The sequence below is a fragment of the Theobroma cacao genome, chromosome 7, assembly GCF_000208745.1.
Source record: "Theobroma cacao cultivar B97-61/B2 chromosome 7, Criollo_cocoa_genome_V2, whole genome shotgun sequence".
NCBI lineage: Eukaryota > Viridiplantae > Streptophyta > Magnoliopsida > Malvales > Malvaceae > Theobroma > Theobroma cacao.
In genome coordinates, this window is record NC_030856.1 from 7,093,801 (window position 1) to 7,119,000 (window position 25,200).

At 35.3% G+C, this 25,200-nt stretch overlaps 5 protein-coding genes across 8 annotated transcripts; 3 read left to right on the plus strand and 2 right to left on the minus strand.

The window, feature by feature from the left end:
- On the plus strand, positions 2,673–4,777 carry LOC18594233. Its single transcript, XM_007021726.2, has one exon. The coding sequence runs from the start codon at positions 2,776–2,778 to the stop codon at positions 4,510–4,512; it is 1,737 nt and encodes a 578-aa protein (XP_007021788.2). The 5' UTR covers positions 2,673–2,775; the 3' UTR covers positions 4,513–4,777.
- Positions 6,748–12,362, minus strand: LOC18594227 (polynucleotide 3'-phosphatase ZDP). 2 transcript variants are annotated; one of them, XM_018124048.1, is made up of 12 exons: positions 11,903–12,361; positions 11,758–11,817; positions 11,141–11,160; positions 10,963–11,031; positions 10,421–10,492; positions 10,221–10,277; positions 9,836–9,912; positions 8,891–8,972; positions 8,664–8,780; positions 7,836–7,954; positions 7,589–7,658; positions 6,748–6,971 (listed from the first exon to the last, which is right to left on the minus strand). In XM_018124048.1, the coding sequence occupies exons 4-12, from the start codon at positions 10,996–10,998 to the stop codon at positions 6,924–6,926; spliced, it is 678 nt and encodes a 225-aa protein (XP_017979537.1). In that variant the 5' UTR covers positions 10,999–11,031; positions 11,141–11,160; positions 11,758–11,817; positions 11,903–12,361; the 3' UTR covers positions 6,748–6,923. The 2 variants fall into 2 exon arrangements, with proteins under 2 accessions (XP_017979537.1, XP_017979536.1); XM_018124047.1 differs by lacking the exon at positions 11,141–11,160 and having other exon boundaries at positions 11,903–12,362.
- Positions 12,582–16,370, plus strand: LOC18594234. 3 transcript variants are annotated; one of them, XM_018125273.1, is made up of 7 exons: positions 12,582–13,473; positions 13,770–13,868; positions 14,542–14,655; positions 14,788–15,396; positions 15,469–15,600; positions 15,706–15,798; positions 15,970–16,370. In XM_018125273.1, the coding sequence occupies exons 1-6, from the start codon at positions 12,748–12,750 to the stop codon at positions 15,772–15,774; spliced, it is 1,749 nt and encodes a 582-aa protein (XP_017980762.1). In that variant the 5' UTR covers positions 12,582–12,747; the 3' UTR covers positions 15,775–15,798; positions 15,970–16,370. The 3 variants fall into 3 exon arrangements, with proteins under 3 accessions (XP_017980762.1, XP_017980761.1, XP_007021789.2); XM_018125272.1 differs by having other exon boundaries at positions 15,706–16,370; XM_007021727.2 differs by lacking the exon at positions 13,770–13,868 and having other exon boundaries at positions 15,706–16,370.
- Positions 16,797–18,735, plus strand: LOC18594235 (multiprotein-bridging factor 1b). The gene is made up of 4 exons (XM_007021728.2): positions 16,797–17,006; positions 17,189–17,272; positions 18,178–18,260; positions 18,415–18,735. The coding sequence occupies exons 1-4, from the start codon at positions 16,865–16,867 to the stop codon at positions 18,532–18,534; spliced, it is 429 nt and encodes a 142-aa protein (XP_007021790.1). The 5' UTR covers positions 16,797–16,864; the 3' UTR covers positions 18,535–18,735.
- On the minus strand, positions 20,048–24,314 carry LOC18594236 (tubby-like F-box protein 7). The gene is made up of 4 exons (XM_018125174.1): positions 23,791–24,314; positions 22,757–22,844; positions 21,597–21,726; positions 20,048–20,815 (listed from the first exon to the last, which is right to left on the minus strand). Exons 1-4 carry the CDS (start codon positions 24,154–24,156, stop codon positions 20,239–20,241), a joined length of 1,161 nt encoding a protein of 386 aa, XP_017980663.1. The 5' UTR covers positions 24,157–24,314; the 3' UTR covers positions 20,048–20,238.

Here is a 25,200-nt window from a genome sequence, read left to right on the forward strand (position 1 = left end):
AATTTGTAAGCATATTTTTCTCATCCTTCCGTAGCATTTTCACATTAGAAGTTAAGAGTAATATTCTTTTTCCCAACAAAGAATAATTGACTATTTTTATTACTCTATTGCATAGGCATCATATCACCTATAATTATTGTTATTAAGATACTATGATATTTAATATAATACCTACTAATTAAGATCAATTAAAGAAAATAATTTATATAAAATAAGACATAAATTTTTCTCCCATGAAAATTTCTCTTTTTTTTTTAATTTTCAATTTATGATTTATTCACTTAACAAACTAACCAATATAACAATATGAAAAGAAATGAATAAATAAATAAAGTTAAATATTATTTATTATAATATTTTTAATGTTGAAAAGAAATGTTTTGAATGCATTACATAATTGATAAAATGTCTATATTTATATGATGTCATGGTAAAAAATTATTGAAGATGGAAAAACTTTTGAAGAAGGGTCATGATGGAAAATATTTTTTACAAAATTATCTAAATAATAGAAAATATTTTTGACTGTTTATCTTAGACCTAACAATTAATTTTGGACATGAAATGCTAACACGATACAAGAAGATATGGAATTAACTAGATTTGGATTTATCGACTTTATTGTGTTTTATATCTTAATCATGTCAAACACAACAAACATGTTTAAACCCGTTTAATTAATCGTATTAATCTTGTTATCATCTCTAACCTATATAAGTGAAAACATCCACCTGTTTAAGTTTAGTAGTAAAATGTTATTTCACTATGATAATAGATTTTATAGATGTTATTCATGTTGAAATTCTAGTATTTTTTATGGTATTATTATCTTATTCTTGATTTTAAATTTAAATGATAAAATTATATTTTAATTTAATCGTATTAAACGTGTTAATCTTTTAATTATGTTGTATTGAATAAAACTTAACCTAACACATTTAATAAATATATTAGTTATGTCGTGTCTCATAACACGGTTATTACACAATTAGTTAATCTTGTCTTATTCAGGTTTACTCATATAATTGTTAATATTTTATATTTACACAATACGATTAAAAAATGAAAACATGAATTGACAAGTTTAATTTATCTAAACAAACTAATTTTTTTTATTACGAAACAGAACTTAATCAATAATTAGATAAAGCTGGTACATACGGTAAGAAAAACCTATCTAATAAATAATAGATTTTTATTGATATATGACTGATGCTGATGTAATTTTTAAGCAACGAAACCAAACCAAGAGGAAGCAATGAAAATAGTGCCAGAAGATGAAGAGGGGGAATCCGAAAAGGAAATTAGAAAAGATGGGCCGACCAAAAGTGAATTAGAATAAGGTTGGGTCGGACTTGATGCTAACACACCCAATACAATAAATATTTTTAAAGTGTAAAATACCCAGATACAACATTTTCCTAATAAAGAACAAGCACAATTATTTATTTTTTGATAATGGTTGTTGATATAGAACATTATTTTGAATTTAATTCATAATTGGTCTTCGATGGATTTTTTGAAAAAAATAAATAAAAATTGAAAAGCCATGAGAACTCAATTTGGTTTGAATTGGTTACGTTGAATGATTCTGATTAGGATTTTAATTGATTTATTTTTTTTGGGAGAATGCAACTAGTTGTGGTTGAAGCAAAGGGAGGTAACTCGAATCTCGCACATTTTACTTGTTTTGAATTATCGTATATATATGCTTCTTTAAGTGTATTAAATGTTTTGTTTTATAATTTTTTGTATATGAAAATAGAATCAAGCATATGATTATTTTTTATTTTAATTTATTCATGTGATGAATATTGATTTATGATGGGATATATATGAAATTTTTTGTTATGTTCTAAAGTTTTAAGAGCTACAAATTAATTCTTGATAAGTGGGATAATCAACACTAGAACTAATTTTACAATTTTGTTAATGGGTTATAGTCGTTAGTGCATTACCCATTAACGTATTATAATAGTTAGCATACGATCCATTGACTGCCGAGTAAACCCTTACTAAGTTATAATAGTTACATAAAACCCTACTAACAAGTAATACCATATAGTAAAATTATGAGAATGATATTATTTATATAATCTTTATCACAAGTTATATTAGTGATTGCAGTTAAAGATGATGAAACTGTGTGAGTTTTAAAACAATAATTGAATTTTGATATTTATTTACTGTAATATATGAGTTTACAAATTTATTTGTTTTGATTATAATAATTTTTTATTAGAAAGAAACAAAATCGATAAAATTACATCAAAATAGTGTGCGAGAATGTCACTAGCATAAATTGACGATCCTTGAGAAGAATCGTGCTAATAAAATATTAAGAAACAATATTGGTGCAAAAATTCATCAAACGATTAAACTTGCGGTACATATGAACTTGCCACTCATTCTTTAGTAGGTTTTTAATGATAAAAATCAAACTTGAATTAACATTTTGCTTATTTGCTTCCATTGAATAGCCTACGCAGCACTTGACTGTTCTGAGACTCGTAGCTATATTGGGATTTTCTTTGGTATACATTATCACTCTCAGCTACGAGAATTTATTTATTTTTCTAGTGCAAGGGATATATATATATATATATATATATATATATATATGCATATTAGTAAGAGCTAAGGCCCTGGGATCTATATGATCCCAGCCCTACGAGTTGCCTCATCCCCGAAATCCGACGGTTGGGTATCAATGTGATTCTCCCCGTCTTTTTAATTGATTTTTCGATATTTCCAGTTCAATTTTCCTTGCGAAAAATGCAGCCTCAAAATCTCTCCTTCTCTAAAACCCTAAACCCTTCTTTCCTTGTCTTCCCTTCCCCTAAGCCACTCCTCTCCCCTTCCCTACCCCGCCGATGCTTCCCATTTTCCCGCCAAAAGCCCCCCATACTTTCCGTTCATCACCGAGACGTCCGGGCCTTTGCTGGCCGGAGCAAGAAGAAACCGGGAGGCCAATCCTCGGGCCGGCTCGAAGGCAGCGCGGAGATAAGGCGCGTGGCCAAGCGAAACGCGCGTCGAAAATCAAAAAAGCTAGCCGAATCCCTCTTCTACCGGTTGAAGAACCCAGGGAAGCCAAACCATGCCGATAACTTCACGGAAGAAGAGCTGGAAGCAATCGGACTCGGTTACGACCGGATGGTCCGGTTCATGGAAAAAGACGACCCGAATTTGAAACACCCTTTTGATTGGTACAAGTATGGTGAATTTGGGCCTTATTCTTGGCGTGGGGTTGTCGTTGGCGACCCAATTCGAGGGCGGTTTGCGGATGAAAGGGTCACGATGATAGGGGAAGTGAAGAATCATGAGGAATGGGAGAAGATAGAACAGTTCGAGATGGCTTCAGAGTTTGGGAAAAGGTTGGAAATGATGGATAAAAACGTTGGCTTTAGGTACTTTTGGGTGTTTGTTAGGCACCCGAAATGGAGGTTAAATGAATTGCCTTGGGAACAATGGACTGTAGTTTGTGAAGTTGTTGTTGAAGCTAGGAAAAATGAGAGGTTAGACAAGTGGAGTTTGATGGGGAGATTAGGGAATAAAGCTAGATCTTTGATTACTCAATGCGCGGCTTGGATGAGACCGGATATTATTTATGTTAAGAAGCCTGTTTATCAATGTAGGTTTGAAGGTCAAGATGATTTTTTTAAGGCGTTGATACCGTTTCTTGATCCTAAAACGGAAGGGGAATATTTGTTTGAGGTTAGGAAAGAGGATGGGAGTGTGGAACTGTGTAGTTATTTTGAGGGGTTGTGTAAGATTGTGAAGGTGAGTCAAAAGGCTTTTGTGGATGATGTGGTGAAAGGGTTTGAGAAGTTGAGTGAGGAAGGGAAATCGCGCTGTTTAGAGTTTTTGTTGAGTAATCATCCGGTGCCTCTTTTGCATCCATATACAAAGGAGTGGAAGGCTAAGTTGGAGGAGATGGAGTTGGGTTGTGATGCACCGGATGATGATGAGGATGATAGGGGCCGAGATTCTGGTGAGACCCAGTTCACGGATTGGATTGAGGATGATGGTGGTGGTGATGAGGAGGTGGAGGATCAAGAGGATGTGGTTCTGGATATGGAAGAAGGTGGACATGAAGAATTTCGGACTGAAGGAGAGGAATCTGAGGAAGAAGAGGATGAAAAGTACTGGGAGGAAGAGTTTCAGAAGGCAGTAAGTAGCTCTGAAAGGATGGAAAAACTTGCAAAACGAAGTGTTGAGATGACTACAGAGTTCTACAAGAAGCAGTTGGGGGTAATGGAAGCTGACAAAAAGAAAAAGATTATGGAAGATGGAGATGAAACTGCCCTGAGGGGTAAAAGAGCAACAGTGAGACCAGAAGAGTGGAAATATGCAGGGATTGGTCCGTGGAGGAGAAGGATTAAGAAGAGCAAAATTCCTCCAGAGCTGTTTTTACGTGCAGCTGTTAGACCATTTACTTATAGGAATCTTGTGAAGGAGATTGTCTTGACAAGGCATGCAATATTGGAGGGTGAGATTGGTAGGAAAGAATGAGGCAGTAAATTTATCGGAAGCAAATTAGCTATCTGATTATAATGCAGATGACCACATATTCATGGCAAATCTGTCTATATGCTGCAACAAGCTTGTATTTACTGTTAAAGGAATCTTGAAATTATTTGTAAAACAGTACCGAATGTATGTTGTAGAAAAATTTTTGTTCAGAGTTGAGGGAGTCATGTAGCTAGAGTTTGCACAGTTTGTCGTAACTCATATTGAATTACATATCTGATAGTTCTTTACATATTTTATCCTACCATTGGCATTGATTAACCCTCTGCAGAATTACATTTTGATACATCTATTGAAATCAACATACTTTTGGCTCTGATTACTGGCGTTTGATTATGAAGAGGCTGGGCATCATTTGTTGAAAAACTATTTAGGAAGTGTATGCCAGTTTTCCCAATGTATGGATTGATATTAGAAATCTAGTGAAAAACAGAGTTCTCCCTGGAATTACTGACCAGATGCTGTGCTATGGACACACTATACTTTGTATATGCTGATGTGGTCCTTATATGATTATATGAATCTTAGTCTATTAGGCTTCACATTGTTTTTTTTTTTCTATTTTTAGCCAGAGGCTTCATATTGTGCTTATGCTTGGAAATATCAGTGAACGTCGTCTAGTTGCCTGTGTTAGAGAATTGGAAACACTCGCTTTACTCGGAGACTTTTTTTTCAGTCTTGTGGCCTAGCAGCAGAGAATAGAATACAACAAACTGCGACAACCTTGCCTTGGGTTTTTACATTATCTACACTTTAAGAAACAGACATTGGAAATCTTACATCTCTTCCATTTATAAATCTCTCTTGCATACCATCAATTGTCTCAGTGTTTGCTGTTGAGTTGAGAATTTGATATCCTAGAATACGTCTCAGTGGTGGAGCTTCCTTTTAGTGATGTAAGTTTATAAGACACCGAAAGTAGGTTAAAATGATCTGTTTCATATACTATGTTCCTACATGTTGTGCTCAGTTTGGTTGATGTTAGGAATGTCATCTTTTAGCTTTTCAGTGTAAGCCTTCTTTTGAACATTACTTGTGCTTATGCTGTAAAGTCATACATAGCAGTGGCTTACCTTTCCTGTTTCATCTAATGTTGAGCTATGCTTCCTAAAGAATGCTATATCCATTTCATCCCCTGAATTAATGGATGTTTTGGTCATTTGGATATATTATATATGTAACTCCTTTAAGCTAGACAGTAACATGAAAAGATTTGCTCGCCCAGGAATTCGCTAGCATTTTATCAATGAATTGAATTCTACAATTCAGGGTTGAACCAAGCACTTGGGAGCCAACTCAGTTTGCATCAATATCATGCTAGTTAAAGGGTATGAAGAAGCTGATGCCGGAAAAGATGCAACAAGGTCATTTACAATTAATCTATGAAGTTTGAATCAATATCGAGCCCACTTAGTATTAGAAAATGGCTCTTATATACTAAAATAAAGGGCATGAAGATCCTTTAATAGTACAAGTAAACACTGCGATCTCTTCACAATTCCTGGCTAACAGTGAAAAGTTTATGCAACAACCAGCAACAATCATTAGTACCTATATGCTGCCAGCATCTTAATCGACCTTTGTGTGCACATAGCTATAGTAAGAGGAAGAAAGTTGGTGTATATGATCCGTTATTTTGCAAGAGAATACATATTGCAGCATCTTGAATCCGTCCCCTCCCACTATTGGCATATCTGGATCAATTTAACCATTGAGGATTGGGTTAATCCCTCAGCTCATTAGTGTTCAGAGGGATTGTTGTCTGCATTATGTGGATTATAAATTGTGTATTTTTTACTTGTTACTCCTATTAAAAATAGATGGCATTATAGAAAAGCTCAGTTTGGTTCCACTGGATGTTATGCCCTCTAAACATTTCAGATACTAGTTATCTTAGCTATTGGTTTCAGGTTCTGTTGCTGAAATGCTTAACTAGATCTTAACATACACTCCATCAAGATGAGATTGCAAATCAGGCAATGAAACTTCTAACGGTCGTTGATGCATAGGCTTGATGCATCATGTCGACTTCCAACTGCCACGCTAGCCAGTCGGGATGATTCAGAAGCTGATTCTATTATTGATTAGCATGGGAAACTCACTGTTGCTCTTCGGACTGTAGGTAAAGAATGTGCGCTGTTTTTGGGGATAGTGGCTGCAAAGTTGGTTTTATTCTCACTTAAAAATAAGCTGCTCAGAGTCAGAGAAAGAGAGAGAGAAGCCTTAAAATAAATTTCTCTCAAGCATAATAATCTCCGATGACATTTGTGTTGCACAGACTTTGCTGTTAAAAAGATACATCAGACAAGATGAGTATAGCTTATAAATAATACAGAACTACACGCCAACAACATTGCTACTTTGTGCATCAGGAGCTACCATAAAAAATTCACTCAAGTGCTGAAGTATTCCTCAGGAACATAAAATTTCAATCCTACCGCCTGCAACCAAAAGAAAATCATGTCAATGACTCTGTTGACCATGCTGAACCAATAATTAATATTTTTTATACTACTAGAAACTAATGAAACAACAATGAGTGAATGCCTTCACATATCTAACAACTTCACACATTTTTCACATGATATGAAAGAATTACTAACTTATGTTTACTTCATGTATATAAGCTTTAACCTTATCGATAGTTATGAAAGCAATGCTTCTAGATGTGATCATCCTAGTTATCTGGATTACTTATATTGATTAATGTGGTTCACTTTGCTAGAACTATTTCAAAAGAAGTCGCACATGTCTTTTCTCTTCCTGGCAAAAGCTTCAGTGTAAGACTTAACCATTCCATATCAATAATCCAGGCACCCAAGAGGCACACATTGACATGTGGAAAAAAAACAGGGCAGTTTAGAAAATGGGTATTAAAATGACCATGGTTTCTTGCACATTATTAATCAGCATAATAGCACAAAGGGAGCATTTCCATATTCCAGTCTCTGCCAAATGGCATAGAAGACATGTTATTGCATAAAAAATCAATAACTGAAAACTGATGATTGTTGAAAATAAAATAAAATATCAATAACATGGACAAGTTCAATGAAACCTGTGCAAATTTTATATCAGCATCACTATGGTCATCGGGTCTCCCTGCAGCGTCGCCAACATAAAAAGATCTAAAATTCAGACAATCAGAGCTTCTGTCAGATCAATGTTCCACTGCTACATCACAAAGTTAAGCAACCAGATCATGCTATCACAGTAAGTAAATTCCCATATCACTATCAACTATTACAAGTCAAATTACTAAAAAGCTTAGAAGAGGAAGATGAGATAAGGAAGAGAAAAATAACTGATTCATATCAATTGGAATGCCAGAGTTGAAGTGTTTCTCCATAATGTGCCACATCCCAGGATTAGGTTTTCGAAAAGGATCATCTACTTTACCGCCTAACCCACAAGCTATAAAAACCTGCACGCATATATAACAACGGAAGACCTTTCAAATTTGTAGTATTCTACATTATAGTAGAGTGCTTCAGACACGTTAGGCCATCAGAACAAAATGAGAGACAGAAACAGTCCCCTAAAATCCAGCTTGATTCAGCTGAATGGTGGCATTCATAAAAAAAAAAAAAAGCATGAAAGCAAGCAAGAAGATCATGGTCAGATGTTTATTATAGATGATTCAATCATTCCAGAAATCAATATGGTGATGTGTAATTCATTGTTCAGATAGCATCATAATGGAGTGACTACGAAATTAGGATTTTCCAATACCAGAGAATGATACCTAAAGAGTGAGTTGTTTTATTTATAAACCATTTAAAATGTATATTAAAGAGCCCAGAATACAGCAAAGTCTGGACATCTCCATTAATACTCTATTTATATTTTGCTGGGAACCTTAAGCAGCACATTAACTAAATTCAAATAAACCTTAATTTAGTTGGGGTTCGCTAGATGAATGCATTTTGCACTTTTCTCAGTGTAACACTATTGAGATGCAGACTGGAAGTAATTATTTGATGAAGCACCATCATGGTGATCAATATAGAATCTGGACAAGTTCGGCACCAGAAATGATTTGAGATTTGGTGCTACTGAGAAGTCCAAATAGTTAGGAAATACTTGATTTTTATAGAGGAGTAACAAAGGTAACTAAATGGATCAACCCCAACCTGCATTGGAACCTTTACTTGATTAATGAAATTGTTGAGACGTCCAATTTTTGAGTCCACAGCTAGCTGTCTTTTATTCTTCCAGCGCTCAATATTGGATTCATTTGTAAAGATTACCTGTAAACAGAATTCACAATAAGAAAAAAAATTAACAAATGCACTAGGATAATAATTTTCTTATAGAAAATAAACAGCCAGAAAGCTTTTAGAAGAAAAAGAAACAAAACCAGCTTATAGCCCTCTTCATAAAGACTCTGCAGCTTCTCTGGTATTGAAGGATACATAAGGGACCAAGCATCTGCACCTACTCTGAAAACCAAAAAGTATAGTTGTCAGTTCAAAAAAGTGATCTGTGGCTTCAATTTGATGGTTAAAGCACAATACATAGGATTGGGCTTGGCATTATAGAGTGGCCCATGGCCATTCTACATTTTGTTGGCAAAATAGCCATTTCCATTTTCCCTTTATCCCCTCTAACTCCTAAACCTCTAAATCCCATTCCAGCCTCCCCATGGTTTTGGTTGATTTGGTTTAGCTTAGGTTAATCACTAAAGACCTAAGTTACATGGACTTGGGATAGGGTGTTGGACACAGGTACAGTCTGTTTTTGACAACCTTTTACATTAATAATGAGGATGTAAGTGTCATATCCATAATAGTAAAGTGTCCAAAAAGTATCAGACACAGGTATGTTAGGGTAAAATGAAGATCCCATTTAACATAGCTGAAGACAATATCTTGAGACATTTCAGTACAGAAAGAAGATTACATTAACAACAGTATTCTGAACCAATCACAAGATGAAGAAACAAATAAATGAAATAGAAATGAAAAAGAAAATTGCAACCCTGTTGAGCAACTATGTTGCATTATATTACATTCTACCAAAGTTAAATGGCATGGAAAAGGAGGAATAAAGGATTAAAAAATGCAACATCAATCAGAACCAAAAACAAGATAAAAAATTAGCATGCAAGTGAGTGACATAGAACAAACTAGTGGAATTTGAATCTCATTTAACAACAATGTGAAATCAACTGATAGAAAAGCAATCATTTACTTCATTCATCCAATACCAACGCATGTAAGATTATGAAATTTCATATGTTTGTATGTACGTATATATGTTTAATAGCCATACTTTAATGCACAAAAACTGCATACAATCATACCTTTTAACAGATGTTTTAGCCAGACAGCCGTCAAAATCAAATGCAGCAATTTTACCCGAATCATGAAGACCATCATCCTGAGAAAGATAAAAGGAGATGCATCTTACAACTGAAGTGCTCCTTACCAACAAATCAACTAAAAGGAAGACTGAGTCAAGAAGATTAGATTACATCTCGACATCAGAATTATTTGGATATGCCACCAAAGATTAAATGCATAAAATGATGAAGGAGATGAAAGTGATGATAATAAATATCTAGCTAATAAAAGTAGTTAGAATCTACAAGATTAAATCAAGTAATAAACTTCAGTATCCACCATTATGAAAGCAGCCAAGTTTTTTCTTCTTCATATCTCTTTTGTACTATTTGACTGGTATCTCACCTGCTCAAGAAATATGATTGTCTGGAATGCCTTCCATTTTGGTTTTAAAGCAGCATCCTAAAGCAAAGATAAAAAGATAAAAATAGGTAAAACAGAAAATTTTCAATAATTATATAGAGCTTTGATCTAAAATAAAGAAACTTGTTTAGAATATGTTAAGTTTCTAAAACATATCATATAACATGCAAAATATGCTATACCTTATACTTATCCTTCACATCAGAGACAGAAAAGGCTATGTCCATCACAGGTTTCTCATCTGGCGTTGACAACTAGTTGAGAGCACATAAAAGTTAAAGCTGATCAATCGTTGGGCTTGACAACTACACCAACATCAAGAACTCAAACAAATACATAGGCAATTATACAAAAAAGTTAGGATTAACCACAAACTAGTCACACTTCACAAATTTTTGGTCCATCCCAAATTAGTCCACAGTCAAATAGGCAGACTTTGACGTTGGAACTCATAAAAGGTAATCACAGTCATATTTCTTGAGCCACTTGAAGGAAAAGGATAACTTGCCCCCTTAATTTTGAATTACTTTCCTCTACATTGTTATTTTCTTTGTCTTTATCAGTTCTCTGCAAATGGTGCAGGATATGACATAAAATACAACAGATAAATGATACAAAGTGCAAGTCCAAAGGTGAAAATAAAAACTTATTCTCCTTTTCTCCTTTTCTTTTTTCTGAAGGTCTCTAGATCATGCAAGAAAGTGGAAAGGGATGAACCCCTTACCTTAATTTTCTTTGAATTACTTTTCTCCAATTCCATTTCTTCTTCTTCATCCTCATCTTTTCCCTGCAACTGTTTATTAAATAATGTAAGAATAGGTCAAGGATACTCATAAACTTACAAAGATAAAGCGGAAAACCCATAATTTTAATTTGGTCTTTTTTCACCCCCAAAAATACACCTAAAGCATCTCCTCTTCATCTACATGAAAAAAGGAAAGAAAAAAAATGGAAAACCAAACACATTAGCAAGTGAGTACAACCTGGGAAAAATTTTGTCAACTATCCAATCTAGGGGAAAACCACGAAAGTGCAAGAACAATGTAACTGCAAATGACTAAAATTCCGTTACATTCAAATTCTAGTAAAGATACACAACTGCTCAATTCAGAAAACAAAACTTCTGAAGTAATGTGCCCCTTTCAAACCACAAAACTCGGTCTTAAACTCTAATCTACTACCAACATATATTATAGAATATGCTGCACAAAAAAGACAAAGGTATAGAGGAAAAAAAGCATTGTTTTAATTAAAATCTACTTATGTGTTCATAATATAGAGTTTAAGGTAGGAGAGAGTAACACATATATATACTTCTACTCCTGAGTCATGACCACAGATAAATCTTAAATACTGAACAAAAGTCCTCTTGGACACAACTAAAACACTATTTCTCAAATCACACTCAGCTTGTTGTCGAGCGTCAAGCTATAACCAACTACTAAACTCTAAAGTTAACCAGCAAGAGATAACATCATTTCACATTTGCAATCACAATTCACAGAAATTAACCAAGTACCTGCTCCGTCAACTTATCAGACTCATCCGCCAATTTCTTCAAAGCTTCCTGATCAACACCCTGACACCAAAAAAATCACTTTTGAATCCAAACCCAAATCTCTTTAAACTTTTTGGCTGCAAATGAAAAGCTAAAAAGGTTCAACCTTAAGTAAGTCAAAGCCCTTAATTACATCCAGAGAATCGATCTTTTCAGAGAAGCAAGGCAAGTGATGCCATTTGGTCATGTCAAAGCCTCTTAAATCTCTGGTGACAAGGCCCAACCTCAGGGCCTGAGCAGTTATTGCTTTGCCACATTTCTTGCAAGAGGACCTGCCAGACTTGGCATACTCAGCTATAATTTTGGTGGACATTTTTCGTTTTTTTCCAAAAGTGAAAAGAAGGGGGTGAACAAAGGTTGGGGCTTTTTGGGGTTTTGGTCTCGGGAAGTGGAAGAATAAAAGAGTACTTTTGGGTTTAGCGGGGATTGTAAGGGTAGAGGAGAGCTTTAGCATGGAAACAAAGATGAGAGGTTTAATGGGTTCCCGCCATTTTTGGTGGCTCCGTTGCGGAGTTGGTGTTTAGTGTTTAGTAGGAGTTACCTGTTAAGTCGTCAATGTGTTTGGGAGGTGAGAAAACAAGAGGAAGTAAAAGGGTGCGGTAAAAATAAAAGAAGGAGAGTGGATTATTTTACCATTTTTAATGGATATTTTTATTTTTTACTTTTTGGAAGAGAAAGAAAGAAGGGTCGATTTGATTTAATAAACAAAATTAAAAGTAATGGTGAAATAAAAAAGACAAAATTTATTTTTTAACTTTTTTTCTACTTATTTTCCAATAAAAAAATGAAAGCATATTTCCTTTCCTTTCTCTTCCTTCCCCACGTTTCCACTTCCCTCACATTCCCTTCTCCGGCCTGCAACTAAGAAGATTTTTAACAGTCATTCAAGCCTGAAAATTCTCAACAAATAAAGAAAGACCCAAAAAGAAAGAAAAGAAAAACCTTCTCTCAATGAACCCATACGATGAGAAGAGGCTAAGAGATGAAGTAATCTACTTGCACTATCTCTGGCACCAAGGTCCCCCGCAAAACCCTAGCCCAATCCCCCAGAAAAGACCCAGACCACTAACCCGGAATCCCACCAACAAAAGCAAAAGGCTGGCCACTTCAGGATCCTACCCACCACCCAAACCAGACAATGGACCCGACTGGTCCACCCTCGTCAAGCCCCCACCACCTTCATCGCCAGGATGGCCAGCACCCAAGTCTAAACCGGACCACCCGACCAAACCCGTTTCAGTTGAAGACCAAGCGAGGTTTTCCTCCTTGAAAATGCAAAGCAAGGTTCTTGAAAGTTGCAAAAAATTTTTCAACAAAAGGGTTGTTGATGATGAAGAAAGTCAAGACGAAGAAGAAGAAGATGGTGAGGAGGACAAGTTTTTTATGGGAATTTTTGTGAATAACAGTGAGTTGAGGGGTTACTATGAGGAGAATCATGAGAAAGGTGAGTTTTTTTGTCTGGTTTGTGGTGGCATTGGTGAAAATGTTGGTAAGAAATTCAAGGGATGTGTTGCACTTGTACAACATTGTCTGTCGATATTGAAAACCAAGAGAAAGAGAGGGCACAGAGCTTTTGGATTGGTCGTTTGTAAGGTTCTTGGTTGGGATATAGATAGGTTGCCTGTGATATTGTTGAAGGGTGAGCCTTTGAGTCGTAGTTTGGCGAATTTGACCCAGGTAAATTTCTTGTGTTTAGTACGACTTTTTTTGAGTTTACTTGCTTATTAATTGAATAATTTATAGATGGTTTGAATTGAGTAATTTGTAGAATTATGGGGAGAATAGTTATAGTTGATATAAACCTGTGAACGGTAAGGTTTCTAGGCTTGAAAGGAGTAATGTTGGAAAGATGGTTTGTGAAGTGAGTGAGGCGTTTGGATTATCTGCTTAATTTAATGTGAATTTTCGGAATGTAAGTTTAGGAATGAGATGTGAAGTTAAATAAAGATTTGTATCCTAATTGTGTTAAGCAGCAGAACACGTTAAAGGGAGATGATTGCGTTAAAAATGTGGGAAATATTGAAACTGAAAATTCAGATGTGGAAGTCCAGAAAGGAGCATGTAATTGTGTGGTAAGACTTTATGTATTTTTTTTGTTAGTACTTTTTTATGTCCTTTTTGCAATGCTGTGATGGTAGTGATCATCATACAATGTGATAAAACCAACTGCATGAAGTTTAGTTGTGTAATCTTGTGTCTTCCAAGATAGTAAGTTTGTGTAATTTTACTAATTAGATGAAAAGATGAGGGTTTTGATTTGAAAGACAATCTAGATAGCTGAAATTTCTTTTTCAAAAAAAAATCATAATAATAGTCGTACAACAATGTAGGTCCAGGGTTGACATTTCATGGAAGCGAGCAGGAATACTAGAGTTACCACTATTATTTTGCTTGTAAACTCAATATCATCACCTTCATCTTCATTTCATTCCTAAGAGCACTATAATGATGCTTCCTAAATTTTAACGATCTGCAAGTATTTAATCTCATGACTTATTTGCAGAAAGAAGGACAACAGATGATTTAAGGATATGCCAATAGTTGCTGAAAAGCCTAATTTTGAAACTAAGCTTTTCCCATAAAATACTAAGCCTACCTTTTTTACTCAATTCTGATAAATTATGCTTTTGTTTAGTTTCACCCAAGTTTTGGCCTTTTGCTATGCTTCATAATCTGACATTATTCATGCATTGGTTAATTTTGGTTTTCCAAGTTCACAGGATTGGGTTATGTTGAATTTGGCAGGAAAAGGGGGATGATTTGAATTTTATTTTGGGTACTCAGTCTGTGAATGCTGATGGTAGTGAATCGGTTGAAAATGAGGTTTCTGGTGTTGATCAGAGTAATTGTGAATTGCTGGTAAGCGTTTCTTTCATATTCCCTCACTTCCCCACTTCCCCCCTTTCTTGTGAATGTGAAAATAGGAAAAAATGGGTTAATCATTTTGGTATTATCAAAATCAAAATTTGTTTTGGAATGTGTATAATGCAGAGATTAGGCTTATCACGGATCCCAAGTGCTGAATGGCCCTGCATAGAATCTATCGATGAGTCCACTTTAACAATTATGGGATGGCCTAGCTTTAAGCCTTGTTCTGCTCCTGTCACACATGTGGTTCCTGCTGAAGAACAGACTAGATTCAACATGGTGCAGTTGCAGCGTAAAGTCTTTGAAGGTTGTAAACATTTCTTTTCTACAACTGATGAATCTGACCCTGATGAAAATGATAATGAAGTTGATGATGAAGATGAAGATGATTCAATGGATGAAGATGGGTCTAACGAATGTAAGGAGTTCAATTTCTTTCTGAGGCTTTTCAAAGAGAACAATGAACTACGAAGTTATTATGAGACTAACTGTAGAGGTGGGGATTTCTGTTGTTTGGTCTGTTGTGGGATTGGGAAGAAAGTTTGGAGGACTTTTAAAGACTGTGTGGGGCTTCTTCAGCATTCCACTGCAATATCAAAGACGAAAAAGAAGCAAGCTCATAGAGCTTTTGGGCTGGTTATTTGTAAGGTTCTTGGTTGGGATATTGACCGTCTTCCATCAATTGTGATAAAGAGTGAGCCTCTGAGTCACTCATTAGATGACTTGTCACAGGTATTGTCCATGTATAATACCTTCTAACTGTGATGTTGTTGTCTATTAATGGTTTGAGTTAAACAAATGCAGTGTCAGCTTGATGGAAAAGCTAGTTGCAACCAGGATGAGCCGGATGGTCCTATGGACAAAACAGATTCCGGATCAGCTTCAGAGGAGGATATCAATGCACATCAAAATAATAGCATGTTGATAAGTAATGAGGTCAGTAATGCACCCCTGTTGAGCATTTCCGCCTTTATGGCTTTGTGGAATCCCCAACTCTTTGCCCTCCTTTTTCTCTCCTTAAGTAGCTTCTTCACATTGCAGATTACTTTGAATGAAGAACCAAATAAAGACAATAATTTGGAAAACATTACTTTTGAGTATCGGAGCTAATGAAATAAAGCAGTAAATTCCCTGGTGAGATAGTTGGTTTTTTGTTTTATATTATCGTCATGCTTTACACCTTTTAAAATGGGTAAGCTCTACAAGACATGGTTTTTATAACTGACTTTCTCAATTATATAATTCTCTTCTTTTTAAAGTAAGCAGTTGTCTTGTTCTTTGTTGATAAGTATAAATTGTCAACAGAGTTCGATTACGGAAAACAATTTTTAGACAATATTCAGGTGGAGAATTCAAGTATTGAGGAGCAGCATGAGGATTGCTCACAAGTAGAAGTAGAAATATTTTAATCAAGAAACTGTGTAGACAACTGAAAGTTAACATTGCATAATAGCCATTTGGATTCTGTTGGCTCAAGAACCTTGCTGAAGGTTCAAATGTAGTTTGGCAGTTTGCTTTTTTCCAGACTTGTAAGTAGGTAGACAGCTTATCAGCTTCATTCAAGACATTACAGGGTAGTAGATTATTTAGAAAGAACCAACAGTTGATTCAATGGTGTAATTACTAGTTTATAACTATATACTTATTGTATAGCTACCATTGCATCCTCTTCTTCATGCAACCTGAACCAATTCATGCTTGCTTTACCTTACTTTGGTTTAATCATTCCTGTATTGCTTCATAAAGTGTTTGACCATTTCTAATATCTGGATTCTGTATAAGTTTACACTTTTCCGGGCATCGAATTTTACCTCCGGCAAACTCATTTTCAGGTGGAGGTCCGCCGTTAAATAGAAAAGATAACTCTTTTCGAGAGTCATTATTGACATATCGAGACTCCCTAACGTTAATCTCGATGATACAAGAATTTGAGCTCGAGATAATTTTAAATAAAAAAAATAAAAGAAAAAAGAAACAAAGGACCCTGATTGGGTTTAGGGCTCTGTTAAAAAGTCCAGCGCAGTCCAACTAAAATCAGGGATTTTCATTTTATTGCCACGTCATATATATATCTATATATAAGAATAAGATATGGCCGCTTGGTTTCAACAATTTTAGTTTAGCAACGAAGACACTTTGATTCCTTTACCTTACATCCAAATCGAATCAAAAAAAAAAAAAAATTAAGACAACGGAACCAATGGCCGGAATCGGACCTTTAACTCAAGACTGGGAACCAGTGGTTATTCGAAAAAAGGCCCCAAGCGCCGCCGCCAAGAAGGATGAGAAGGTCGTCAACGCCGCCCGTAGGGCCGGCGCCGAGATCGAATCCATCAAAAAATGTATTCTTTTCTTTCTCTTTTCTCTGTTTTTTTTTTTTGTATTTTTTGACGAATCGCAGCATTTAATAAGATCATAGTACCAAAATACCAATATAAGTACTAGGGTTCTTTTTTTTTTTCTTAATGCAAAAAAAAAAAAAGAAATTATAAAATTTCTATTTTTTGTAAATGGGAATTTGCAGCAAATGCTGGGTCGAACAGGGCAGCATCAAGTAGTACTTCTTTGAACACCAGGAAGCTTGATGAAGAAACTGAAAATCTTGCTCGTAAGATATATTTTATTCCTTCCTTCCTTCCTTTTTTTTTTCTGTTTTTTCTAAATTTTTTTAATCTATTTACAAATGAATTGGTAATGGATTTATGTATGATAGTAATACATAAACCTTCCTTCGGAATTTATATCTTGGGATGGATTTTAATGTTTGTATGTTTTACACGAGCAGATTGTCGGTTTTAAAGTGGTTCCAGGTAATGACTGCTGATTGCTTTAGGGAATGTATCATCTGCGAAAACTAGTAGTTTTCATTAGCTTATGAGCAGAAGGGATTTGACCGATGGCTTTACAATGTTAAACAGAGAGAAGTTCTATGAATTTAATTTTATTTGTGGGTTTAAAGAATGGGAGTTGAAATGCACCAATATGTTTTGTTAAAATGTCTCGCTTATTTTCATTTTTATGTTTTTCTTTTTTTTTGAAAAAAAATTTGAGACATGGTTGGCTGGCATTGGTGGTGTTGGATGCATATTAGTCCTCTTAGCCGTAGAAGGATTTCACTGCTTCAATTGGACAGCATTTTGTTCTAGAGTGTTGGGGTTGTTGATCACGTGCAAGTTGACTTAGCTTTGCGCTATATTCGTCACATTGGGAGTTCAATTATGCTTTTATGATTTAATCTACATATTGCTTTTGTAATTTTCCATATTCTTTTATAACAACCATTGGAAATATCCTCTGTTACAAGTGGTGTGGTTTGATATTTACATAATTTGACTATGATGATATATTGTAAACCTTGCCTCTAATAATTTGTAAAACTTATAAGCATATGATATACGTTCTTACCTGCCGAAGTTAGTGTATATCTTTTCACCAGTTTGCAACTTGTGTAGCACCTTGCATTTTAAGATGAAACCATTCTAAAATTTTGCTGGTGTTTAAACTTATTAACAGATGATCGAGTGCCAACTGAACTGAAGAAAGCCATCATGCAGGCTCGAATGGAGAAGAAACTTACCCAGGCTCAACTTGCTCAGGTCTCTCTCTCTCTCTCTCTCTCTCTCTCTCTCTCTCTCTCTCTCTCTCTCTCTGTGTCTGTTTGTGAATGCCCGTGCATGGATGCCCTAAGGTTATGATGAAACATCTATAATTTTTAAGTTTTTTGATTGAATCTGTCTTGTCATCCAACAGATGATCAATGAGAAACCCCAGATTATACAAGAGTATGAATCTGGAAAAGCCATCCCTAATCAACAGATAATTGGTAAATTGGAGAGGGCTCTTGGTACGAAGCTGCGAGGGAAGAAGTGAGGCAGGTCTTGTAGTAAACATCAAACAGAACTCAAATATAATCCAGCGTCTGAGTTCTAAACCTTGGTGGTGTAAATGAATGTTATCTACCATTGTTATGGCTTGCTTGTAAGAACAGTGTCTTTGACTTTGTGTGATGACTAGACTGAAATAGAGTGTGTTCTTGACTCTTACATGGCATTTGCTGTGCTCTTTGTGGTTTGCTGTTGTCCATTTCGAATAATTTCCCTCAGAAACACACCTTTGGTAATACAGATGAAGAGTTCAGCTATTAAAAACACCAATAAAAATATGTTTGGCATTTTAACTTTTTGCAATTGGAATTTTATGCTTGGAAATATTATATTAACATGGTTTTGCTTGCTGCCTCCTTTGGAATAAGGTTATCAAGTGAAATAGTCAAATAGAAACAATGTGTCTCTTTCCATCCACTCAACAATTTTTCCTACCAGCTATAATTTAATTGTTGGCAAAAACTATATCCTTTTCACTTGTTTAACTTACCTGTCAAGCAAAGCCATAAAAAGGTAAGAGACTCAAGTTTAATAACATGATATTCTTCTCCTTTTTGGCAAGGGGTGGATAGGGAAAAAATGAATAAAAATTTATATTTATCAATAAAATATATCTTTTCATGATATAATGAGCATCACATATAGGCTGGAGACCCAAGGAAGTGTGGAATCAGATTTTGTATGTTGATTGTTACCCAACAACTTTAAAACTTTTATATACCATTGTTTGACTCCTGATGTTATTCAAACAACAATAACAAAACGTTGCTACCTAAAATTAGGATTTTGGAAGATTTCAGATGTCTGCCTACTTTGGACAAATTGAGGGGCAAGTAATCATAATTAATTCTAGAACAATACACAACATTTGGTTTGGTTTTATGCCTTATGCATGAACATAAAAAGTATATTCCATTATCTATGCCTGGTTAAAGTGCCCATCACCATCAGGATTGAGAATTTGTGAAATGGGGTTTGGCATTGGGTGGTGAAAGTTCATGGTATTGAACCAAAATCCCATTCTCACTCTGTTGTCCAAGAATCCGATGTGCTAAAAAATATTATATTCATTGTAATTTGAAATAGGAATACTCTTATTTACCCTAAATGATTACAAATTAGTTAAATATAACCCAAAACAGTAGGCTTTGTAAAACATTTGACAAGTACATTTTTAGACCTAAACATCTAGCAAATAAATGGCGGCTTAAGTTTGTTCAACTCCTTCAAAGCAAAAGGCCAAAAGAAAGAGTTGACAATTACAAACAACTAGAACTAACCACCTGCCTTTGTTGTTACTTTGCCCCAGAAACACCAACTCCAATGTGAAAAAAATTAAAAGGATAGAGAAAGGATTCATAACCTCTTATTTTACTCTGCAAAGCCAAGGTTCTGCTTTTTGTCAACTCAATTTTCCAATCCTGACCCCCCAAATTCAAGACACAATTAACTGCAGAAAGAGCTTTCATGTTGCTGTAAAATAAACCATACTCACAGTATATGTTGGCAGCCAATAATTTCAGAAAATGCTGTAGATACATAGGAACATGTACAATGATTTGCTTTGTCCCAACAAACCAAGGCTGTCCAAAACTTTTCAAAGTGACATTCAGTAGAATCATAATTATATTAAACATGGAGGATAACTTGTCACTATAATAAAAATATATATTATACATGGAAATATATATCACTCGCAAGCCAATTTTGTGCCAAAGCTTGTAAGACAGATGGCAAAAGCTAGAAAGGCTGACAAGGGCTGCCTATAATCCATGGTGAATGTATCATCCCCTACTTTCCCAAACTGGAGGAGCACCGTTTCCTCGTCTCCTTTCCCTCCAGGTTGGCTCTGGTCCACAGTCGCGACCAGCTGGAAGTTTTTCACAGATGCTACTGTTACCCGACCATGGAAATTCAAGCACCAGCACTGTAAATGTTCATGCCATCTTGGAGCTTTATTTCTCAAAATTGTTTCACCAGAGGCAGCATACTCTGGCATCTTCATCTTGGAGTCATCTAAATGCTTGTCATCAGCCCTTTCTTCCAGCAAAGGGCGTTTTATTGAGCAAACCATCCTCCTTGGACCTCTTGATTTCAAGAGATTGAACTTGTAAGACACTTGTCCAACCTCAAAATTGCCAGCTGGCACTTGGGGGCTGATTTGCTTACTTGCAAATCTGCGACTGGCTCTGCTGCTTGAGGGCTTCGCACCACTGTGAGGCGGCTGACTATCATAGATCGTAAAGTTGGTGCCTAGAAAATCCGAACTGCAAAGATTTTAAATTTGCATGTGAGTGTAAGCGAAAGTACATAAAAGGAACTCTAAAAGTATTCCAATTTTTACTTTAACAAGACAGAAAATAAATAAGTAATGGTGTCATCAAATCAAGATAGTGCTATTCCCACCATATAAGCCATCTCCCAAATGCTCTCTCAACTTTATGATTATCTCACCTATTACTAAATGCTAAAGTTTCTCGCTTCAGAGCGCTTTTACTTGCTCTAATGACACTCAAAAACTGCATTCTTTAGAAAGAAAATGAACTAAAATTGTATGGCATGATGACTTTGCATGACACCAGACATGCCAAAGAAGATAGTTTTACTATTAGGAAACAGAAAATACATAACAAAGAGAGATCCATTCCACAACAGCAGTCACTAGTTTGAAAATTTCAGGCTACAGCTTCTATACGATAAATGTGGTCCAAACAATGAACACATATGAAGTGCAGTATGTGAACAGAAAAATCCAAGGTAAATCAGAATATGCTGACAGACATTAATTACACTCTGTAACCAAGGAACACTTTGCCTTGCACAAAAGAAGGATAAGAAGTCAACCTTACCCCTTTTATACTTAAAGATTCTGGTTAAAATTCACACTGCCACTAGACAAGAATTTCGTGCCTAAAAGGTCTACAGTAAATAGAAATTTTATGAAAACCATATCCACTAAAACAAAGAACAGATTCTCTTAACTGAGTTCCAGCAAGAGAAGGACCATATCACAAAATACCTCACCTAAACTTAAGTTAAATCTCTTACCTTAACTTCCCAACATAGGCATTACTGCCTTGGGATAGGTCATCCGCATCAAGGGATATAATATACTCAATATGAGCACCATGTCGATATCTTCGTGCTGCCAATAGAAACTTCCCCTTGTCGGTGAATGCTGCAAAGGATCGAGAAAAAGATAACAATAAGCTAGATTTCAACCACTAACATCATCCAGTTGCATGATGACAAAAACAAAGGAAGAGAACTGAAATTGATTGGCTAAAAACAGTACAATCCTAACATTTGCTCTCAAGAACTAAAATCACAAGAACAGAATTTGTCTTAGTTTGTAAATAAAGAGTAACTAACTTATAGAGATGCAAATGATGAGAATCATTTTGGGTATGAGAAGCTCACCCCAATATTTTAATGCGAGCAATGTTGCACCTCATAAAAAAGAAAATAAACAAAATTATAGAACTTTTCAACTGCCAACATCTTTGAGAAAAATGGTTGCTTGCACATTTAATGCGACATGCTTCAATTTGGCCAAGGGTATGCAAGGTATAAAGCTAAAAACGACATCAGACTCGATAATAGATTGATGTCCTGGACTTCTTCAGGAAGTGTAATTGTTTAATGTAATGGAAAAGACAAATGATTACTACTCCTGCATAGTTTCCATTACCAAATTTGCCACTTTCAACAAGAAAATAATACTAATTTGTATCTCTTTAGATCGAGAGAGATACAGAGAGACAGAAAAACAGGGTAGATCCTCAGAGGGGTAGGGGGCACTGTAACAAATCAGAATCCAAATCTAAGATGATAACATGCTGTGTATAGTACAGACAGGTCCAAACTCCAAAGGACTACATCTCATTACAGTTGTAAAGAAAATGGTTGTGTAAGACCAATAAGCAGATCGATTGTCTTTGTTGACCATTCAGAATTTTCAAGATTAAGACCAAGTCAAGCTGACTTAGGCAAAGGTATTAGGTCAGAAGACAGAAATCTACATTTATTCTCTACCTAGACAAAAGTCAAAAGTCAAGTAGAAGCTTTGACAAAGTGGAATATGTCCCTATCAAACTTTTTTTTCCCTTCTCACTTATTTTCAACTATATTATTAGCACGTAATTTCGCATAAAAGTCTGATTAAGATGTTACCATGATTTGCTTATGACACCAAAAATATCACTTACAAGGTGTAAGAGCAAGATAAAGGTAGAATGTTGAGTTTTTTTTGTTCCGCTTTATAATACACTGGTTCGGAAAATCACGGGGACCAGGCTGCATTAACAAAAGGCAACAAACCATCAGTCACAAAACATATTAACAAATCCATTGACTGACAACTGTAAATCCTAAAATGCATTTCAGCTTCATAACCAGCAACCAGAAAAGCAACTCAATTTCTGAAAACTCCAACTCACACCAATAGCCGAAAGTGAAACAAACACATTTAAAGATCGCAAAAGACAGAAAATTCTACATCCTTTATTTTGTTTTCAAATTCCTTCCAGATAATTGATAGCAACAAGCCGTGTTCTGATTATTAGGAGAAAGAACCAATCACAGAAATGCGAACAGCCTAGAAAACAATTCTAACTCTCAGAGAATAATTTCCCATCACAACATAATTAAAAAAGTGTATTTTTGGTGGTTTCTCTTGGAAGCAAAACATTTTAAAAGCTAAAAAGTGACAATACATGGTCAAAGCTTCACTGATTTTTAATTTCCAATGACCAATAAACGGTTAAAAATGTCATTTGATTCAAAATTTTGAACCTCTCTGCCTCCTACATTTCTCTAAAATTACCCAATACACAGAGAAAAAGAAAATAAAGAGAAGAAATACACAAAATGAAAATTCCCTATTAAATTTTAAAAAATGCTAAGAACCAAAAGCATCAATCACTAAGATCTAACTGTACAGCACATTACACAAAAATAAAATTCAAATAAATGAACCCAAAAAATCTAATTTTTCACGAACTCCCCACAAATTATCCCAATTCCCAAACAATTAAAATCCAAAAAATTGTAAATATAAAAAAAAACCCTTAGAAGCCCTCAAAATTAGAAAATTTTGAAACTTTAATGATATTTCTTATATATTACCTGGAAAAAACTAGTAGCAGATAATGAAATAATATCTCAAGTTCACTAACCAGATGAAATAAAAGAAAAAAATTGATTAAAAGTTTAAAGAAAATTTAAGGAAAATTCATATTACTTGTTTAAGACACGAAGGAAACGTGATTTTGCCACTACTAGGAGGAGAAGCCCTAACGATCTCTCTCGTAACTTCTCTCCACTTCTTACATACGCACGCGCAAGCGACGACGTTCTGCCTTTGAGGCCACCGATCTTCACTAGCCTCCACGCGCTCCATGATCTCTCCTAACAACTCCGGCAGCATCGTCGACCACGATTCCCCTCCGTCCTCCGCCGAAGGAGGTGACGACGAAGAAGACGACTCAGGCTGACTCGCCGTGGTCGCGACTGTCCCAAACGACGCCGTTTTGGTCGACGATTTTAATGATCTCGAGAATCTCCGTGAAAGGAACGAAGGTTTCCTCAACGACGACGAAGACGACATCGTTTCAAAGAGGTTCCCCTTACACTTCTTTTCGGGCTAAATTTTCTTTAGAAGAGGAGAGATTCAGAGAGAGACGGGGGATTTTGTTTGAAGAAGGGATTGTAAAAAAAGAAGAAAAAAATTGGGGAAAAAATTTAATGATGGTGGTAAGAACGACGAGGCTGTGAAGGGAAGCGAAGAAGGGCGAATAATTTCGGGAGTCTTTGAAACGTGGCGGTGTGTAACTGGAGGTGATTGATTGGAGTGGGTTGGTGGGCGTTGGGGTTTGGTTTTATCGTTTTACTTTTGACTCGGTCGCTTCTTTGTTATGATGAAGCGCTCAACTGCAATGTTTTTGATTGATGATCCTAAAATGTCTGTCTCATGGGTGTTCTGAGTTGCCATTCACATATATCTTTGTTGATTTTCGAATTTGACCCCAAAATTTTCTAAAATATAGAAACAATTCTATCAAAGTTTATAAATATTCAATTTTTTTTCTGTATTATTGTCCATAAAATCTTTCAACAAGATTGGTAACAAAATAGAAACTCAACAATTTGTGTTAATTTACAGCCAATTCTACTCAATTATGCAAAAAATAATTTTAATCATTTTGAATTTTTAGTCATCACATTATAAAAAATCAAACTTTTTCCAACAAAAAAAATTATTGAAAATATTCCGTCGAAAAATTCTAATGAATTTCCCAGTGAATTTGTGATGAAACTTAATTTTGACTTCTGCGGATGGAAAAAAGTTCTTCCAACTAAATGCAATTGAAAAAGTATTGATGGAGATGGCCCTGGTTCCTCATTGTTGTTGCATTTCTTTGACAATGGAAATCCACACAACCTTGAGTAAGGAATGATCATTTGTAAACGTATCAAACCAATTGTCTCGAGTAATTGCTCCCACGAGATTATTTTGAGAAAGGTTTAACACTGCAAGAAATGTCAGCTATGTTAATTACAGAGAAATCCTTGCTTCAAGTTTCTTTAAAAACAGATCTAAGGATTCGAGTGCTGTCAAATTCCCTAGTGATGATGGGATATGGCCTGTTAA

Excerpts from the sequence above, each read along its gene's own strand:
- LOC18594233 (XM_007021726.2), top strand. The coding sequence starts at position 2,776 with ATGCAGCCTCAAAATCTCTCCTTCTCTAAAACCCTAAACCCTTCTTTC.
- LOC18594227 (XM_018124047.1), bottom strand. The coding sequence starts at position 12,250 with ATGCTAAAGCTCTCCTCTACCCTTACAATCCCCGCTAAACCCAAAAGT. Across the intron at positions 11,032-11,757 it reads CTGATAAGTTGACGGAGCAG|TTGCAGGGAAAAGATGAGGA; the intron begins GTACTTGGTTAA and ends TTTAATAAACAG. Across the intron at positions 9,913-10,220 it reads CAATCATATTTCTTGAGCAG|GATGATGGTCTTCATGATTC; the intron begins GTGAGATACCAG and ends TATCTTTCTCAG.
- LOC18594234 (XM_018125272.1), top strand. The coding sequence starts at position 12,748 with ATGAACCCATACGATGAGAAGAGGCTAAGAGATGAAGTAATCTACTTG. Across the intron at positions 13,474-13,769 it reads GTTTGGCGAATTTGACCCAG|CAGAACACGTTAAAGGGAGA; the intron begins GTAAATTTCTTG and ends TGTGTTAAGCAG. Across the intron at positions 14,656-14,787 it reads AGAGTAATTGTGAATTGCTG|AGATTAGGCTTATCACGGAT; the intron begins GTAAGCGTTTCT and ends TGTATAATGCAG.
- LOC18594235 (XM_007021728.2), top strand. The coding sequence starts at position 16,865 with ATGGCCGGAATCGGACCTTTAACTCAAGACTGGGAACCAGTGGTTATT. Across the intron at positions 17,007-17,188 it reads GATCGAATCCATCAAAAAAT|CAAATGCTGGGTCGAACAGG; the intron begins GTATTCTTTTCT and ends GGGAATTTGCAG. Across the intron at positions 18,261-18,414 it reads CCCAGGCTCAACTTGCTCAG|ATGATCAATGAGAAACCCCA; the intron begins GTCTCTCTCTCT and ends GTCATCCAACAG.
- LOC18594236 (XM_018125174.1), bottom strand. The coding sequence starts at position 24,156 with ATGTCGTCTTCGTCGTCGTTGAGGAAACCTTCGTTCCTTTCACGGAGA. Across the intron at positions 22,845-23,790 it reads TTCCTTCGTGTCTTAAACAA|CCTGGTCCCCGTGATTTTCC; the intron begins GTAATATGAATT and ends TTGTTAATGCAG. Across the intron at positions 21,727-22,756 it reads TTATCTTGCTCTTACACCTT|CATTCACCGACAAGGGGAAG; the intron begins GTAAGTGATATT and ends GATCCTTTGCAG.